The sequence below is a fragment of the Notamacropus eugenii genome, chromosome X (assembly GCF_028372415.1).
Source record: "Notamacropus eugenii isolate mMacEug1 chromosome X, mMacEug1.pri_v2, whole genome shotgun sequence".
NCBI classification, from domain to species: Eukaryota; Metazoa; Chordata; class Mammalia; order Diprotodontia; family Macropodidae; genus Notamacropus; species Notamacropus eugenii.
This window is the reverse complement of record NC_092879.1, coordinates 102,124,003-102,141,704: the sequence shown is the minus strand read 5'-3', so window position 1 is coordinate 102,141,704 and position 17,702 is coordinate 102,124,003. Positions and strand designations below refer to the sequence as shown.

The 17,702-nt window shown below is 59.0% G+C and overlaps 3 protein-coding genes across 4 annotated transcripts; all 3 read left to right on the top strand.

Annotated features, from left to right (window-relative positions):
- The first annotated feature begins 222 nt into the window (after window positions 1-222).
- OTUD5 (OTU deubiquitinase 5) lies at window positions 223-10,233 on the top strand. 2 transcript variants are annotated; one of them, XM_072626162.1, is made up of 9 exons: window positions 223-939; window positions 3,679-3,772; window positions 7,499-7,563; window positions 7,650-7,806; window positions 7,911-8,059; window positions 8,790-8,993; window positions 9,107-9,308; window positions 9,401-9,514; window positions 9,609-10,233. In XM_072626162.1, exons 1-9 carry the CDS (start codon window positions 355-357, stop codon window positions 9,728-9,730), a joined length of 1,692 nt encoding a protein of 563 aa, XP_072482263.1. In that variant the 5' UTR covers window positions 223-354; the 3' UTR covers window positions 9,731-10,233. The 2 variants fall into 2 exon arrangements, with proteins under 2 accessions (XP_072482263.1, XP_072482264.1); XM_072626163.1 differs by having other exon boundaries at window positions 728-939; window positions 3,682-3,772.
- An 891-nt stretch (window positions 10,234-11,124) lies between these two features.
- Window positions 11,125-14,023, top strand: PIM2 (Pim-2 proto-oncogene, serine/threonine kinase). The gene is made up of 5 exons (XM_072627192.1): window positions 11,125-11,382; window positions 11,766-11,816; window positions 12,485-12,857; window positions 12,973-13,149; window positions 13,238-14,023. Exons 1-5 carry the CDS (start codon window positions 11,212-11,214, stop codon window positions 13,429-13,431), a joined length of 966 nt encoding a protein of 321 aa, XP_072483293.1. The 5' UTR covers window positions 11,125-11,211; the 3' UTR covers window positions 13,432-14,023.
- Window positions 14,024-14,386: 363 nt separating this feature from the next.
- On the top strand, window positions 14,387-17,671 carry SLC35A2 (solute carrier family 35 member A2). Its single transcript, XM_072626139.1, is given in 6 exon segments — window positions 14,387-14,428; window positions 14,431-14,578; window positions 14,712-14,897; window positions 14,987-15,138; window positions 15,276-15,973; window positions 17,419-17,671. Coding segments are annotated over 6 exon segments (1,236 nt in total). The 5' UTR covers window positions 14,387-14,404; the 3' UTR covers window positions 17,447-17,671.
- The last annotated feature ends 31 nt before the right edge of the window (window positions 17,672-17,702 follow it).

Genomic DNA, 17,702 nt, shown 5'->3' with positions numbered 1-17,702 from the left:
CGGGTCCTAGGGCCCTCGCTCCGCCCCTTCTCCCTTCAGTTTCCCGGGGTCCGCCGGCTCTTTTCCGGCCTCCGCTCGCCTGGCCTTGCCCTTCCTTTCCTTTCCTTCCCTTCCGTGCCCTGCCTTTCCCGCCGCCGCCTCCAGTTCCTTCCGCTCCCGGCCCAGGCAGCGGCGGCCAGGAAGAGGAGGGGGCCCGTTCGCCGCTACAGCTCCGCGGGGCCCGTCGGCTCCCCAGCCCCCGGCCCCCGGCCCGGCCTGGCTCCGGCCCGGCCCCGGCGGCCCTGAGGGGGCGTCGGAGCCGGAGCCGCTGAGCCGCAAGCTCCGGCCCAGGCCGAGCGTGCGCCCGCCGGCGCCATGACCATCCTCCCCAAGAAGAAGCCGCCGCCGCCGCCCGGGCCGCCGCCCGCCGGCTCGGACGCCGACTCCGGCCCGGACGGCGAGCCTGGCGGCGGGCCCGGCGGCCCGGGCGGCGGTGGACCCGGCGGCCCGGGCGGTGGCGAGGGCGTTCCGGGCGCCGGGCCGTCTTCGGGCGGCCGCTCGCGTGCCTCGCCGCCGCCGCTGGCGCGATGGGCCTCGGGCGCGGGCTCCGCGGCTTCCCGGCCGCAGGCCTCGCCGCCGCCCCCGGGCCCCGGGGGGCCGGCCTCAGCCGGGGCCGCCGACGCTCTCGGCCTGGGGCTGGGCCTGGGCGCCGTGGGCGGCCCCGGCGGCGGCCCCGGCGGCGGCTGCTGCTCGGGCCCGGGCCACAGCAAGAGGCGGCGGCAGCAGGCAGGCCCCTGCGGCAACCCCGGCGGGCCTCCGGGCGGTGGCGTCGGCGGCGTGGGCTCGGGCGCGGGGGGCAGCCCCGAGCGGGACGAAGGCGGCGCGGGCTACAACAGCGAGGACGAGTACGACACGGCGGCGGCCCGGGTGGAGGCTATGGACCCGGCCACGGTGGAGCAGGTATGGCCCGGGGAGGGGCCCCCGCGTCTTCGATCGTTTGCCCGGCCCTCTCCTCTTTGTTCGATCCGGTGGGGAGTTTATGAGGCCCAAGCGCCCCCCCCCCCGCCCCCCCCCACCGTCTCGGTCCTGCTTCCGGGTCTTGGCTCGCTCCATCTTTTCTTCTCGGGCCACCTCTGCTCCCTTCTTACGCCATGCCTGCCCCCCCCCCCCCACCTCGGGCCTTTTCGGATTCCTTGTTACTTCCCTGCGCTCCCCTTTCCCCCCGCTTTTCGAATTTTACCCTTTCTTTCCTAGGCCCCAGCCCTCTGATTTTTAATCCCTTACCCCCCCATTCTAGAGTCTCCTGGCTTTTCTGATTCCGTCCTTGCCCCCCTGCTCTTATTCATTCTTGGTTCCCCCCCCAGCTTTTTTCACCCTTTGCCCTATCCTGCCCTCACCCCATTTTCTTGATCCCCAGCCCCCCGTTGCTGCTTTTCTTGCCTCTTTCCTTTGCCCCCCCCTTGATTTTCTTACTCCTTGGGGCATGCCCCCCAATCCCTGGAGACCCCCCTGCTTTTATTCTATTTCTGATCCCCCCACCCTCGCTTTTCTTACCCCATCTTTCCTTCTCGTTCCCCCATGGAGCCCTGTTTCTGCTTTCTTTTGTAATTTTTCTCCCCAAAAGTGCTCCTCTTTTCTTCCTCTTTCTCCAGGACCTTTTCCTGCCTACCTACCTTCCCCTATTCCTTCCTGGTTCCCCTTCTCTTCCCATGATTCTTCAGGCCAAGCAGGGAAAGGGGAGAATGGTGGCTGGAGGCTACTGGGTCTCTGTAGTCCTTCTGGACCTCAGCGATGGGCATAGGTGCTGTCCTGTATCTTCTCCACTATTTTGGAGGCTCCTGAGGACAGGACTGGCTGGCAGAACTCTGTTCTTCCATTTCCAGTGCACTCCTTGTCTGAGAGATGAGGATGAAGCAGATGTCAGGGTGACCTGGCTCCGAGTCCTGTTAGTGCCTCTGTGGCCTTGCCCAGCTCTTTAAAGTCTCCAGAATTCTTAGCTAGTACTCCTGGAGAAACCTTCCATAGTCCGGGAGCTGCTTTGAGTCTCTCCTGCCAAGAACCCAGACTTAAGGAAGCCTGACTCCCATGCATATGGATGGCCAGGCCTTCAGGTGAACATTTGCATGCTGGAGAAGGCCATGGGGGGCCCCAAGGACCTGCTGACCAGCAAGTTGGGGCAACCCTAAAATGCGCACCTTCAGCACAGCTGGCCAAGATATCTTGGGAGAGAGCTGGTGCATCTCCTTTCTGTTGGGGGACTGAGAAGGGGGAGGGGGGGACTAAGGTGTTTAAGAAGAGAGAGGCTCCACTGGGAGTGCCCTGAGGCCCAGGATTTCTACTTGTCAGCTGAATTTGAGGAAACTTTTCTTTCCTGAGCTACTTCTTTGGGGGAACGGAGGAGTTGGGGCCCCCTTTTAGTTGTAACTGGTCCAGTGCACAGAGCACAAGACCCAAAAAACTAGAATCCAGCATCAGATGATTCAGGCAAGACTTCTTTTGTGCTGGACTTGTGTCCGTCTCAGTTTCTCTGTAAAATGGGGATGATAATAATATCTACCTCCTAGAATGATTCTGAAGATCCTCTGGTCTCCAGAGCGCTTGGTACTTAGTAGGTGCTTTGTAACTGCTTGCTCCTTCCCTGTGGGGGCTTTTGTCCTGGGTCAGGACTGGGCCCAAGTTTGCTGCCTGGCCTTTGGGTGTGGGGTGGCAGAGGGGTACAAGGATGTAAGAAGAAAGGCAGGAGAGGAGCTCCAGGGACTAAGAGGAACCATTTGCCTTGTTGGAGAAGCACCCCTCCCCAACTTGGATTCTCTGTTCCATTCTCCCTCCCTGAGCAAGTTCTGGTCACCTAGCAAGGACTGCTTCCGGCCTCCCGAGTGGGCTTCTCACCTTCACTGCCTGCAAGGCCACTGTGGGCAAAGGAAAGGGGGGGGGGGGGCAAGTACCCTGAAGCTAACTGCTCTTGGTGCCCTTCGCCCACGTCCAGGCCTGGCCCAGAGCCCAACCAACGACTTCTGGGGACACTGGACTTTTTTTTTTCTTGTGCCAGATACCAGGTGTCAGCAGGGTGTAGGGGGAGGGCGATGCTTCACACCGGCCAGTGTACATGTCTGTGCCCCCTACCCTCTCACTTCACCAAAAGTACCCCCACGGGGGAAAGAAGTTGGCTTGCCCACTTGGACTGCTGTGCCCAGGGCCTACATGGCTCTCCTCTTTGCTAAGCAGCAATGCAGGGCCAAGACACTTGTCTGTGGCTGTCATACCACATGCCCAGCACCCACACACAGCTCTGCAGCACCTTGGTCACTGGTCAGGGTCTCCCAGGAGTTGGGATGCTTCCTATATTGTAGGCTATTTGGGTTGTAGCTTAGGGCCTCATGGGAGATGGCAGATCCCCAGTTCTCTCCCTTTGCCATCTTCAAAGCTCTGACTGACCACAGTTGGGTCACAGAGGCTGGGGCTTCTCTCTGCTAATGGTGCAGCCACATCTGCCTGCCTCAGTTCCCGCTTTGCCAGCATTGGGGACTTCCCTCTGCTCAGAGACAGCTGGGAATGTGAAGAAACTGAAGCCTCCTGCCAGCTTGTTGTCAGGAGGGTTAGAGACAAGGTGGCCACTGGGCAGCTTGGCTTGGAGGCCTGGAGCCAGATGGGTGTTGGGCAACCAGAGGCCTCTAAGCTCTTGCCACCTCTTATCTTCAGCAGGAGCACTGGTTCGAGAAGGCCCTTCGGGACAAGAAAGGGTTCATTATCAAACAGATGAAGGAGGATGGGGCCTGCTTGTTCCGGGCAGTGGGTGAGTTGTTGCTGCTGCTGTCCTTGTGGGCTGGGGAGGCAGGGAGGGGGAGCCCTCTCATCCTCCGTATACCCCTAGAAAGGTAGAATGATTGGGAGAACCAGCACCCCTGAGCTCCATGTGTCTCCTTGGGTACGTGATGCTTTGTGTGCTTGCTAGCAGCAGCTGGTGCAGGTGCACATTAAGTGTGTTCCAATAGTTGGTGGTGTGTTGGATAAAGTTCTGGACTTGGAGTTGGGAACACCTGAGTTCAAATCCAGCCTCAGACAATTCCTGGGCAATGCCTTGGTTCCCTCTATGGTAAAAGTAGGGCTAACAGCGCCTCCCTCCCAGTGTTGTTGTGAGGATGGAAAGTGCCTGGCCTCTAGGGAAGGGGCTCTCATTCCTGCCAGGTGGATCTGTTGGAGGGGGGGGAATCCCCTGAGGTGAAGCCAATCAGTGGGGCTTTATTCAATGAGAATGAATTGTCTGACCGCCCTGGGCCTCCCCACTGGAGGCGGGCCCCTGGCAGATGGTGGAGTGGGGCAGGCCAGCAGCCAGCCAGGCCTTTCATCTGGCTGGGAAAGGCTCCTACTCTTAGGGTTCTTTTATGATCCCTAACTCTCTAAAACAGCTGCTGGAGCCATGGGGGCACATGATGAGGCTTGCTTCCTCAGCCTCAGTTGGAGGAGGGAGGGAGGGAGAGGAGGGGATGGCTTTAAGTCCTCTGCTGTAGAAGGACTTTGCCCAGGACTACTGTGGCAGGCTACTGGGGACCCGGAGGAGAGCTGAGTCCTGATTGGATAAAAGGGAGGGGGGGGTTTGGGAAGATTGTTATCTGGCTCTGACTCAGAGATCCACATGGTCACTGCTGAAGCGAAAATTTGCTTTGAGCCTGATGAGGGGGTGCCAAAGGCAGCCAACCCATGGGGAGCTGCAGGCCCCGGCTAGCCAAAGCCTTCCCCTTTACAGATCCGACTCAACCCCATTATTCTTTTGATGCTAGCCTGTGGCCCAGAATCAGAGTCCTCTCCTGGGTGCTGGCAGGGTGTCTTACCTGCAGCAGTTCCTTGGGAAATCAAGTGTACATCATCCTCCCCACTGTGTGGGCTCAGCAGGATCCTGACAGGCTGGCCTCGTGCCCAGCCCTTTCCCCTACTAGGCCCCAGCTCAGCTCTAAATTCAATCCTTGGGGGTGGGGAGAGAGTGGACCCTTCTCTGGGCCTCATCATCCTCTGAGGGGGTTGAACTCCATGTGGTCTAAGGGTACTTTGTAACCCTTGAAGTGTGGGTGGAAATGGGATCCAGAATGTTCTGTGGCTTGCCTCGGCAGGGGGTTGGGGGCCTTTCTGCAGAGGAAGGAACCTTCCTTCAGATCCTTGGTTGCCATTTACTGACAGGCATTTGTTTATTTAAGCATAGACTATGTACAGGTACAGCTAGGGGGTGCCATATTGCCCTGAGCGTTCCACCTAGAGTCAGAAAGAGCTGAACTCAAATCCAGCCTCAGACACTTGCTAATTTACTAGTTGTGTGACCCTGGACTGTTCACTTTCATCTCTGTCTACCTCAGTTTCCTCAGCTATAAAATAGGGATAGTGACAGCCTTTATTTTCCAGGGTTGTGAGCATCAAATGAGGTCATATTTCTCAATTGCTTTACTTTCTTATTACTATGGGATGTTAGACTGGCAGGCCTGAGACCTCACTGACCACAGGGAAAGGAGCTTGGGCTTGAATGAGAGGTGAGCATGGAAAGGAACAGGCAGGAGGGGGCACACAACAAAGCCAGGGATTGGTTCAGAGAGGGGAGGAGCAGACTGGGAATGCCTTTGAACCCCAGGGGACTTAGTGGTGGATTTTTGGTGGTCACACCAGCATTTGGGGAATGGATAAGAATGGGGGCCCCAGGCCTGCCCTTGAGGGGTGGATACAAGAGTTTAGGGAGGGTGAAGACTCGGAAAAGTGGGATTCTGTTTTGGATGTGGGGGGGGGGGTGGTATATGGAAGTTCCAGTAGGAGAGAGCCTAGAATGAATTCCATGTGGGAGTCATTGCAATTGAGACTTGGCATAAGTCAATGAGATGATCAATGAGGAGTGGGGGAGAGAGCCCAGACACAGAAGCCCCCGAAAAGAGAGCAGGGAGTGGATATAGGTGGCCAAGGCTGTGGAAGCACTTGGGAGGATGCCAAGGGTTGGTGGGGTGAGGAGAGGAGAGGAGCGATCAAGCAAGCATGGAAGTGAGGCCAGGTTCCTCTTCCCACACTCCCTTGCCCAGCCATGTAGACATAGTAGCTCCTAGCAGTGTGGGGGAGGTTGCTAGCTTGGCCTAGCCTTGCCCCCCTGACCCTGTTTGGAGACACGGGAGGAGTGCTGTTCTCTGCCAGGGACAAGGGTGCCAGATCAGCAAGGGCCCTGGGTACCTCTTTGTCCCTATTGGATCCCTCCCCTATCCTGATGGTAGAAAGAAACCCAATCATTTCCTCCAGAACCCCGGGAAGGCGGTGAGGGCAGGCAGCCCCATTTCACAGCTGAAGATACTGAGGGAAAGAACAGCCAGAACTGGGATCCAGGGCCTTTTCCTTCATTTCACTGTGGACAGGTCATGGAGTGGGGTGGAGGGCTGAGCCAACTGCCTCTCAGCCTGCTTCGACCACCTTGGATGTCTGCCTTTTAGCTTGAGAGACAGGAGGGGTAGGCCCCAGAAGCCTTCCTCAGTGGTCCAGGGTTGTTTCCATAGAGGAAGAATTAGACGTAGGGCCTGGACCATTAGGAGAGTTCCAGTCCTGGCCCTGAGCCTGGTCAGGGCTGGAGGATCTTATCGGCTTCCCTTCCCTCCTCGAAAGACAAGACCGATTTCAGTAGAAGCCTTAAGGTTCAGGGTAGGAGGACCAGCCCTCAGCCCTTCTGCTCCTAGGCCCCTTTGGAAGGGGCTTAGCTGAAAGGGGGAGGTTCTGTTTCCATCAAAACCCATCAAAGAGTGTTTTGGGATTTGCTTAGACGGGTGTGGGGGAGGAGCTGAGAAAGGGACTTTCGCTGGGATGGGGGCAGGTGGTAGACAAATCCCTCTCCATTTGGACTTCGGCCTTTGGAGTGAGAGGACTCGTCCCCTGCGCCCCAGACGGGGTGGCTCTCCTCCTTTCCTGCTACTCTCCCCATGGGCTAGGTGCCCAGGCTTCTGAGGACTTGTTGGAACATCTAAGCTCGTGACAGGTTTACATTGGCAAATGGCTCACTACTCCCTCCCATACACAACATGAAAATGGTGGAGGGTGGGAGCTGCTCTCCTTCCTCTGACCACCATGTTGGGCTGCTGCCTATGGGGCCAGACCTCTTCCCTAAGACTGTACCACCACCCTCCCCCTTGGCAGAGTCATGCCCAGATGGCAGGCATGGTCAAAGGCCCACAAGGTCAGGGCCTTTCTCCATAGTTTGACCCCTTCTAGGCTCAACTCTCCGACCTGTCCCCCAGCTAACTTGGAAGCCTGCCCTTTCCCTAGGCTGGACTTATACAGGGGGCTGGCCTGAACCAGGTGGCACACTTTTCCCTTTTCACTGAAATGAGCCCAGGAAGAAGCGAGGGCAGTGATCTCTCTTTCCACAGCACAGCTGGGTTGGGTGGAATGGCAAGAACCTGCTCTGAGCCTGGTGTGCTGTGAGACCTGGAACCCGGGCCCCTCTCGGGGCCTGTTTCCTCGTTCTGGCTTCGCCCTCCTGCAGCTCTGACCTTGTACCACCTTTCTGCAGCGGACCAGGTGTACGGTGACCAGGACATGCATGAGGTTGTCCGGAAACATTGCATGGATTATCTGGTGAGATTGGGGTCCACTGGGGCTGGCTGGGGGCCTGCTCCACCCACTGTTGTCCCCTGCTGAGTCCAGACTCCCTCCTTCCCCAGATGAAGAATGCAGACTACTTCTCCAATTATGTCACTGAGGACTTCACCACCTACATCAACCGGAAAAGGAAGAACAACTGTCATGGGAACCACATCGAGATGCAGGCCATGGCGGAGATGTACAACCGGCCTGTTGAGGTGTACCAGTACAGCACAGGTAGGGCCGGGGAGGAGCCGCAGGGGAGGGGGGGCGGGAGGGGGAGCCGGCCTGGGCCCTGCCCCACCCCATCCGTCACAGCACAAGTATCCCCATCCCCCCAGAGCCCATCAACACGTTTCATGGCATTCAGCAGAATGAGGACGAGCCCATCCGGGTCAGCTATCATCGCAACGTCCACTACAACTCAGTGGTGAACCCCAACAAGGCCACCATTGGTGTGGGGCTGGGGCTCCCTTCCTTCAAGCCAGGGGTGAGTGAGCAGCCCGCGAGCTGGACCCAGCTGCTCTTCTGTCTACTGTCTGCCCTCCTCTCCTGTCCCATTCAGGCCTGTTTCTTCACATGGGAGCATGCACACACATGCACATGCCCACTTATACACACACACACATACATACTCGCAACTGACAGGGACTCTGGAAGCCATCTTCTCTCTGCATAGCCACAACAGTGGTTTCTGGCCTCTCCTCTGCACCTCCCTCAGTTCGTTCCGTTTTGTTGAGTGGGGGAGTCATTCTGGTGGCCTCCATCCTTTTGGCCCTGTTGACCTTTGGGAGGAGGTAGATCCCTGGGGGATGAGGGTGGGGAGAGGACCCTTAAAATGTCTTATTTTCCCAATCTGGCTCAGTCTTGAGCACCACAAGGGCAGGAGGTAGTGTGTGGGCAAAGACAGAGAGCCAGGGGGGCCTGGTGGACATGCTACATGGTGCTGCCTCCCCATGTCCCCTCCTGTCTGAGACCACCCTAGTTAACAGCAGGCTAAGCTGAGGCCCCCCCCCCAAAGGGTTGGGGGGAGGTGGCTCTGCTCTTGGGGTTGACTTGGCCTGACTTATTCCTCCCTCCATGTAGAGAAGCTGACATCATCTGGCCAGAGGCTCCTGCTTTCCTCCCTCCCTTCCTCCTTTCCTCCATCAGGGCTGGATAGCCTCATTTCTGCCCTGACCCCAGCCTTTAAATACCCAAAGTGCCACTTCTCCCCCTAGTTTGCTGACCAGTCCCTGATGAAGAACGCCATTAAAACGTCAGAAGAGTCCTGGATTGAGCAGCAGATGCTGGAGGATAAGAAGCGGGCCACAGACTGGGAAGCCACCAATGAGGCCATTGAGGAGCAGGTAGCTAGAGAGTCTTACCTGCAGTGGCTTCGGGACCAGGAAAAGCAAGCCCGGCAGGTCAGGGGTCAAGCACAGGTAAGGCCAGGGCTAGGGGTCAGTGGGCACTCAGGCCCTAGAAGGGTAGGCCTCAGCCTGCTTCTCCAGGCAAGATTTAACCCTGTGGGCGCATCTACTGCCCTTTCTCCCAGCCCCGGAAAGCCAGCGCCACTTGCAGCTCTGCCACAGCAGCGGCCTCTAGTGGTCTGGAGGAATGGAGTGGCAGGTCCCCCAGGCAGCGGAGCACCGCCCCCTCTCCTGAGCAGCAGGACCTTCACCCAGAGCTGGGCCCCAAGCCGCCCTCGCCAGGGCATGCCCTCACTCTCGCCAAACCCCCCTCACCCTGCGCACCAGGTCAGTGTTTCCTGGTGACCTGAAGGGAAGGGAGGGGACAGTTCTCTTGTCCTTCCAGGTGGGGCCTCCTGACACCCATCCATCTATCTTAGGTCCGAGCAGCCAGTCAGTGACAGGAGGAGACCGAGCCACCTCCCCCCTTGTGTCCCTGTACCCTGCTCTGGAATGCCGGGCCCTCATCCAGCAGATGTCACCTAGCGCCTTTGGTAAGGCTCTTCAGGGTCCAGTGTCTCATCCCCATCAGACTGCTGGCTCCCCTTCCACCAGGCCTCATTTCCATTCTTCTCCCCTTCCCACTAGGTCTGAACGACTGGGACGACGATGAAATCCTGGCTTCTGTCCTTGCCGTCTCCCAACAGGAATATTTGGACAGTATGAAGAAAAACACAGTTCACAGAGACCCCCCACCAGACAAGAGTTGATAACCAGGGACTGGAGCCCCCTGCCCGCCCTCTCCCCCTCCTTCTGCCTTCCACTGCTCTTCCCATCCCTGGCCTGGCCAGCCCTTGGGGGATTCTCGCACTCTGGTCCAGTGTTGGCCACCCCTTGGATCACATGCCTCCCTCCACCCCCACCCCCACCCCCAGCTCCCTCAAATCATGCCCCACCTTCCTTGAGCTCCTCAGCACCTAAACTCCAACATGGATTCAGTGGCAGAATGAATGTGGGCAGGCCCTGAGAAACACCGGCGAACCACAGTGGCCCCGTAGACCACCAGTGTCCCCACAGCTTTTCAGATACACCTGTCAAAGGAGGGAAATTATGTGCACCATCTCTGTTGCCCTCTCTTGAGGGTGTGAGTGGTCGGGTGGGGGAATCCGTAGAACCCCTCCCCCCCCCAGCCTGGAGGACGTCTGAGTCGTCAGTGTTTGGGTGTCTTTACTCCTTCTCCCTTTATTAAAATGTAATTTTATCTTCTACAAAATTCACATCCTGGCCCAGCTGCGTCCTGGTGGCAGGGGCCCTGGGCTGGACTGGGACCTGTCCCCTCCACTCTTCTCTCGTCTTTCTTCTTTTAAGGGGTGGGAAGGAGGTGCCTTGAGGCCTGCTCCCCCCATTTCAAACCACAAATTTTGGACAATGAAATTCTGACCTGTATCCAGTGACTACTCTGGGTGCCACGCACACACACACCCCCCCCCACTCCAATTTCTCTCACTGTCCCAGAGTTATCTAGCTGCTTCCTTGGACCTGAGAGAGGGGAGGGCATTCCTATCCCCCACCCCAAGTTGACAAGACAGGACTTGGCACCCCTCCTCCCCCCATCTTAGCAGATTAAGCCTCCCAGCCCACCACGCCAGGCTGAGCTGAGCTGTGTGGCCCTCTGCGCTGAGTCCCCACCCTGTGCCTTTGACCTTTGCTCTCTGGGGGGAGGGGGGGGGGGCAGGTCCAGCTTCTCGGGAGCCTCTGTCTCCCCACACCCCGGGTCGGGCTGAGGTTACTGGGAGATTCCATCGATTTCCTCCCAAAGAGCCCCCAGCCTTTTCTCGCTTACTGGGAAGGGGCGGGGGGGGGGGGGGGGGGGGGACGGGGGGGACGGCGGAGGCTTGGCTACCTGGCGCTGGAGGGCATCGCCTGCCGGGCTCTCCGAGCTTGGGGTCCCCAGAGCCGCCTCCAAACCCATTTCTGGTTTAATGAAACCAACCCTCAAGTCTCCATTCCGGAAAAATCCTTGGCCCACTCCCCTCATTTGCATTCAGGCCCCTACCCGGGATGTGAGGAGGCCGGGGCGGGGCCGCCATGCAAATCCGTAGCTGTCGATTGGCCCGGCGCGGGAGGGCGGGGCGTTCGGGGCTGACCTCTCGGCTGGCTCGGCCGCCCGGTGGCCAGTGGAGTGCGAGCCTCCGTCCCAGGCGGAGCCGGGAGACTCGCATCAGCGGCCACCCCCCAGGCCAGCCGGGCCATGCTGACCAAGGGCCCCGAGGCGCTGCCTCCGCTCCCGTCCCCGGAGCCCCCGGGCCGGCCCGGCAAGGGCCAGGAGGCCCTGGAGGCTGCCTACCGCCTGGGGCCCTTGCTGGGCAAGGGCGGTTTCGGCTCCGTCTTCTCTGCGCACCGCCTGGCTGACCGCCTGCAGGTGACTGCCCCCCACCTGCCGTCTTCCCTGGGGCCCCCTCTCCGTTCCCTCCTCTCGGTTCTCCCCGTTACGGCCCCCGCCCGCCCCTCCCCTCGGGGCCCGCCCCGGATCGCCCCTGCTCGCCCCTCCCCTCGGGTCCCCCTTCGGATCGCCCCCGCTCGCCCCACCCCTCGGGTCCCCTCTCGAATCTCCTCCACCCTCCCCTCCCCTCGGGTCTTCCTCCCCCGCCCATCTCCCTCCTCCGGTCCCCCCTCGGATCTCTGCCGCCCATCCCTCTTCTTATGTCTCCCCCCCACCCCCCTTCGCTCGCCCCTCCCCTCGGATCTACTCCCTCCCTTGCTTCTCCATCGTCTCCCTGGGCCCCTTGTCTTCTCATCTCTTAGGTTGCTGTGAAGCTGATCCCCCGGAGCCGCGTTCTGGGCTGGGCCCCCCTGGTGTGTATGCTCCCCACCTCTTTCCCCCATGGGTGACTCATCTCCTGTTTTAAGGGACTGTCTCCCTTCTCCTTTGCCCAAGGATGGGCCAGGTCTGCATTCCCCAAAGGGGAGGATTCTAACCCATCTGTGGGAATTCATGGTTGGGCAGGCGCTGGAACTCGCCTCAATATTGGGGCATGTTCTCCCTGGAACCTGCTCTGGGCACTGAACACTCAATCTCCCCTCTGGGACACAGTGTGCATGTGGGAAAGGGGCACAGGTACTGAAGATATTCTCTGATAGGAAACCCCCCCCCCCTTTATCTGGGTGAGCTATGGGAATCTTGGATGTCCTTGGGCTTCTCTTGGGCCGCTGGGTGGGAACTCGGGAGGGGGTGATGATGATATTTCGAACCCTGAGATTTAGAGAGGACTGGCTGGCCCACAGGTAGAAAGTGGCAGAACTGAACTTGCAGCCCATTCTTTCTGAGGCAAAGTTCGAGGTTTTTTCTACTGCTGTCCCTAACTGTCTCTGGAACAGGAGATGGGTTTACACCCCACCCCCCAATATATGCATGTATGGGAGGGAGGTCTGCGTACTCCAAGTGGGGAGGCTTCTCTGGGCCATATTTGGCACCTGTGTCCAAGTGACTGCAGCTGCTCCCCATGTCTTCTGCCTTCTTGCAGTCTGACTCAGGCCCATGCCCACTGGAGGTGGCCCTGCTGAGGAAGGTCGGGGCTGGGGGTGGTCATCGGGGTGTGATCCAACTACTGGATTGGTTTGAGACTCCTGAGAGCTTCCTGCTGGTGCTTGAGCGGCCAGAGCACGGCCAGGATCTGTTTGATTATATCACTGAGCGGGGTCCCCTGGGAGACAGCCGGTGCCGCCGCTTCTTCAGCCAGGTGGTAGCTGCTGTGCGCCACTGCCATGCCCGTGGTGTTGTCCACCGAGACATCAAGGATGAGAACATCCTAGTGGACTTGAGGCGGGGGGAAGTGAAGCTCATTGACTTTGGCTCTGGTGCCCTGCTCCGGGATGAGCCCTACACCGACTTTGATGGTGAGAGCCCAGGCCAGTGGTATTTGGGGAGTGCCAGAGTGGATAAATGAAAGGGACAAGGCAGCCTAGTGCCTGGTGACTCAAACATGGGGCCCTGGGCCTTCTGGCTTTGTAGGAACAAGGGTGTATAGCCCACCAGAATGGATCTCTCAGCAGCAGTACCATGCTCTACCAGCCACTGTGTGGTCCCTAGGCATCCTTCTTTATGACATGGCCTGTGGTGACATCCCCTTTGAGCATGACCGGGAGATCCTAGGAGCACGACTCCGCTTCCACTGCCACATCTCCCCAGGTAAGGTACATTACCATTCCTTGGATTACTTCCACTCCCCTTTCTCCCCTCCCTTCTGGCCCATAGATCTCCCACCCCAATTCTGCAGGTTGTGAGGCCCTGATTCGACGTTGCCTGGCCCCTGACCCTGCCAACCGGCCCTCGCTGGAGCAGATTCTTCGGGACCCCTGGATGCAGGATGGGGAGGACCACTTAGCACTTACTTCCGAGATCCTGCCTCCTGTCTCTGGTGATGCCACTGCCACCTGTGATGCCAGTACTTCAGAGTGGCCAGCTTTCTAATGGTGGAGCATGTATACTTGTGGTCGCCCAAATGGGACCAATATTTTGAGGCTGCACTGTTGACCTGGTTTTACAGGTTGCTTAGAGATGCTCCTCTGGACCTGACCCAAGGAACCTACTAGTCCATTCCCCGTTGTCCTCTTGCTCTCTGGGATGGATGGGAACTTTTTCCAGACACTAGAACCCCCCCCTTCCCCCTTTCCTCCATATGTTGTTTAGAGATCCCGAGGTTGAGATGGAAAAGAAAGCTGAGAGCTTAAAGTTCTCTTCCTCCTGTCTTCTTCAAGCCCCAACATATCCTGGAAGCAGCTGCTCTCCCCTGCCCCTGCCCCTGTCCTTGCCCCTGCCCCTGCCCCTGCCCAACCAGAGGGCCTGTGTAACTGATTGCCCAGTGAGGTTGACTTCTTCACCTTCCCCCTATGAAGGTGGCCGCTGCCTCCCAGCCTGTGCCAACACTTCGGACAGATTGGCCACGACTGGACCAGAGGACGCCGGGAGGGGGAAGGGAGGGCGGCCAGTGGCCAGCAGGCTCTCAGTCCCTCAGACCTGTGTATGACATTAAAGCGAGCCCTAGGAGGCTCTTGCAACCCCAGGCCTTGCCTAGGCTGTGGCATCGATCTCTCCTGAGGGGAGGGGGGGCCGGGGGAGGAGCGGGAGCCCTCCGGGACTGGCAGCGAGGCCCTCCCGCCGCTGTTTCCGGGGTACCTGGGACCCCAGGCGCGCTTCCGACTCACTGCGGCTCCCCTGAAGGCCGGGGTGGGGCGAGGCAGCCGAGGGGCGGGCTCCGGGGCGGTGATCAGCCAATGAGGACGGCGAGGAGCCTGAGTAGGGCGGAGGCGGAGGAGTTGCCGGGCTATGGCCGAGGGCCATTGGACCAAACGCGGGAGGCGGGGCGGGGCTGGCGGGGGCTGGGGGAGGGGGCGGGCCCCGAGCGGGCGCGAGCAAAGAGGCTCCTCGCTCCTCGGAAGCGGAAATGACGAGACCTGCGGAAGGAAACGGCGGCCCGGGCCGTTGCCGAGGGGACGGACCCGGGCAGGTGCCAACATGGCAGCGGCGGGCGCAGGCGGAGGGGACGCGGCGGCTGGGGCAGCGGCTGGAGCCGTCGGGCCGCCGGGGGGGCACCACCAGCCTGGGCTGCCTGGCGCAAGTAAGGGGGGCAGCAGGGCGCTCGGGTGCGTGCCCGCCACTGTGGCCATGGGTGTGTCCGGCGGGGCGGGGCGGGGGCACGGGGGCAGCCGGGCGCCCTCTGATGCGGGCCTCGGCCCCGGGCTCCCCCGCAGGTCAGCACCGCTGGTTGAAGCAGGCGTCGCTGGCCGTGCTGGTGGTGCAGAACGCGTCGCTGATCCTCAGCATCCGCTACGCTCGGACCCTGCCCGGGGACCGCTTCTTCGCCACCACGGCGGTGGTCATGGCCGAAGTGCTCAAGGGGGCCGCCTGCCTCCTGCTGCTGTTCGCGCAGAAGAGGGGTACGAAGCGGGGCAGATGGTGCCAGAGAGGGGGCGCCCCCGCGGAGCCGAGGGCCAGAGAGTCAGCCCTTCTTATCCTTCCCATGCAGGGAACGTGAAGCATTTTGTGTTGTTCCTTCACGAAGCCGTCCTGGTCCAGTACGTGGACACCTTGAAGCTGGCAGTGCCCTCCCTCATCTACACCCTCCAAAACAATCTGCAGTACGTGGCCATTTCCAACCTGCCTGCTGCCACCTTCCAGGTCAGTTAAGGGGGGGCAGGGAAAGGAGGAAGCCAGGCCAGGCCAGGCATATGGGGGAAAGAGCTAGGATGGACCTACTTTTTCCTCCCGGGGGATCCTTGTCCCTCAGACCCTGCCTTCTACCTCCACTTCCACAGGTCACATACCAGCTGAAAATCCTTACCACAGCCCTGTTCTCAGTCCTCATGCTCCGCCGGAGCCTGTCCCGCCTGCAGTGGGCCTCCCTGCTCCTACTCTTCCTGGGTGTGGCCCTTGTCCAGGTCCAGCAGGCAGGTGGTAGCAATGGGTCACCACGCCCAGGGGGCCAGAACCCTGGTGTGGGGCTGGCAGCTGTGGTGGCTTCATGCCTGTCATCAGGCTTTGCTGGCGTTTACTTTGAGAAGATCCTGAAGGGTAGTTCAGGGTCGGTGTGGCTGAGGAACGTGCAGCTGGGCCTTTTTGGGACTTTGCTGGGCCTGGCAGGGCTGTGGTGGGCAGAGGGTGGGGCCGTGGCCAGTCGAGGCTTCTTTTTTGGCTACACACCAGCAGTGTGGGGGGTGGTGCTGAACCAGGCCTTTGGTGGCCTGCTCGTGGCTGTGGTGGTCAAATATGCGGACAACATCCTCAAAGGCTTTGCCACCTCCCTCTCCATTGTCGTTTCCACAGCAGCCTCCGTCCGCCTGTTTGGCTTCCAGGTGGATCCACTCTTTGCACTCGGGGCTGGTCTGGTCATCGGGGCCGTCTACCTCTACAGCCTGCCCCGAACTGCTGCCGTGGTCAGCCCTCCTCCTCTGAACACAGCACCGCTGGCCAGTGGCCGCCATGCGGACTCCGAGGAGGAACCCTTCCTGCCCAAGTCAGTACTGGGGAAGTGACACTTGGGAGCAGAGCTGGAGTTTGGGGAGACAAGAGGGAGTCCAGATCTCTCAACCACTTCCTCTCAGTTCTCCACTGCCCCCATCCCCCCCCCCCCCCCCCCCCTGCCACACACACACAGAGATTCTGTCTTCTTCCCCGCCTGACTCTTGCTGACTCCTCCAGAGGGGTCCAAAAAGAGACTGTTTTTAAAAGATGTTCCAAGTTCCTAGTGGGGTAAAGTGACTGGTCACTTTTCTTCCCTTTCCTGTTAATTTGCCACATCTGACTCATTTCTCCAGATCACAAGCCCCTCCTTATGAGCCTTACCCAGTTCTCTTGGGGTCAGTTTTCCATCTCCCTTTCTCAGCATTCCATGCCCTGATTTCCACCCACTTTCCATCCCCTTCCTCAGGGTCTGTACCATGCTAGAAGGGGCATCAGGACATGCTTTCCAGCACACATTTCCTCTTATTCAATGTCTTTGTCTTCAATTCCACAGGAGTGCTTTCTGCCCCTCTTTTCCCATCATAGAAAGCCTTCCTCCTGTCTCATCTCAGGCTCCAGCCAGCCCTGGCAAGTCAGGGAAACAGTTCCCCACTTCCCTCTCCCAGCATTTGATGCCTCACAGCAAAGAATGGTTTAACCTCTTCCACCTCCTTTCATCTAGGGTCAGCTTCTGGGGAGTGGTAGGAATTGGATCTGCCTGGCTCCCTGCCTCACCTCCAATCCAGAAGGGGAATGTTCTACTGGCTCCCCTAGGGTGTTGGGGATGGGGGTGGAATAAAACTGAGAAGGGGAACTGGGCATTGGATTATGGGGAGAAATTCAGTCAGAACCTAAAGTGGAGAAGTCAGGGTAAAGGAGTTTGAAGGACACAGAAGGAAAAAAATCAAGTCACAATCTGAGACCAAAGAAGATTACTGGTTTTTTTGGGGGGGGAGGGGGAATGAGATGAGGCTTCAGGTTGTATGAAGGCACACAACCCTGGCTCAGGAGGTCCCTCCCCCCCCCCACTTTGATTAACCCTTTTAACCTACCCTTTCCCCAAAGACTGTGGGACCTCCCGTTCCTACTGTACAGAGGACTTGACAGTTGCTGCTGTGGCCAGGCTTTTGGGGGGAAGGGCTGGTGGTGGGGAAGGCTATCAGTCCTCATTTTTGTAAGACAAAAAAATGATCGATTTCTTCATTGGCTGGGTGATGCTGGGCAGGGTCAAGTGTACAAATACCAAAATAAAGATGTTCTATTTATGTAGTTGATGTGCAACTTACTAAGTAGAGGGAGGTGGACCATGTTCTCATGCTGTATTTAACCCAATTAACACTGGGGTTTATCTACAGAAAAGGAAGTGGGACTTCTAATTCCCCAGCCCTCCAACCCAAGGAGGTTCATGGCAAGGTGTGAAAGAAAGCCGCCTGGGCTCTCTCTCTCTTTCCCCTGCAGGCTGCTGGCCAAGGAGAAGGGGTCATAAGCACCCCCTTGTCTGATGGGGGTACCGAAGATGCCCAGCACTTCCCATGTCTGCTGAGGATACCCTGGTCCTGTGGCTTCCAGCTTCTTCAGTATTAAGGAGTTACACATTCTCTCCCCTCCCTCACCCCTCTGCCTTGCCAAGCCTGGGTTAACACTGCTGACTTCTGATCCTCCCCCAAGTTCTGTAGGGAAGATTTCCTTTGAAAATAAATTTGTAACAGTTTCTTCCTCTGTGCCCCCCTCCCCCCAGGAGT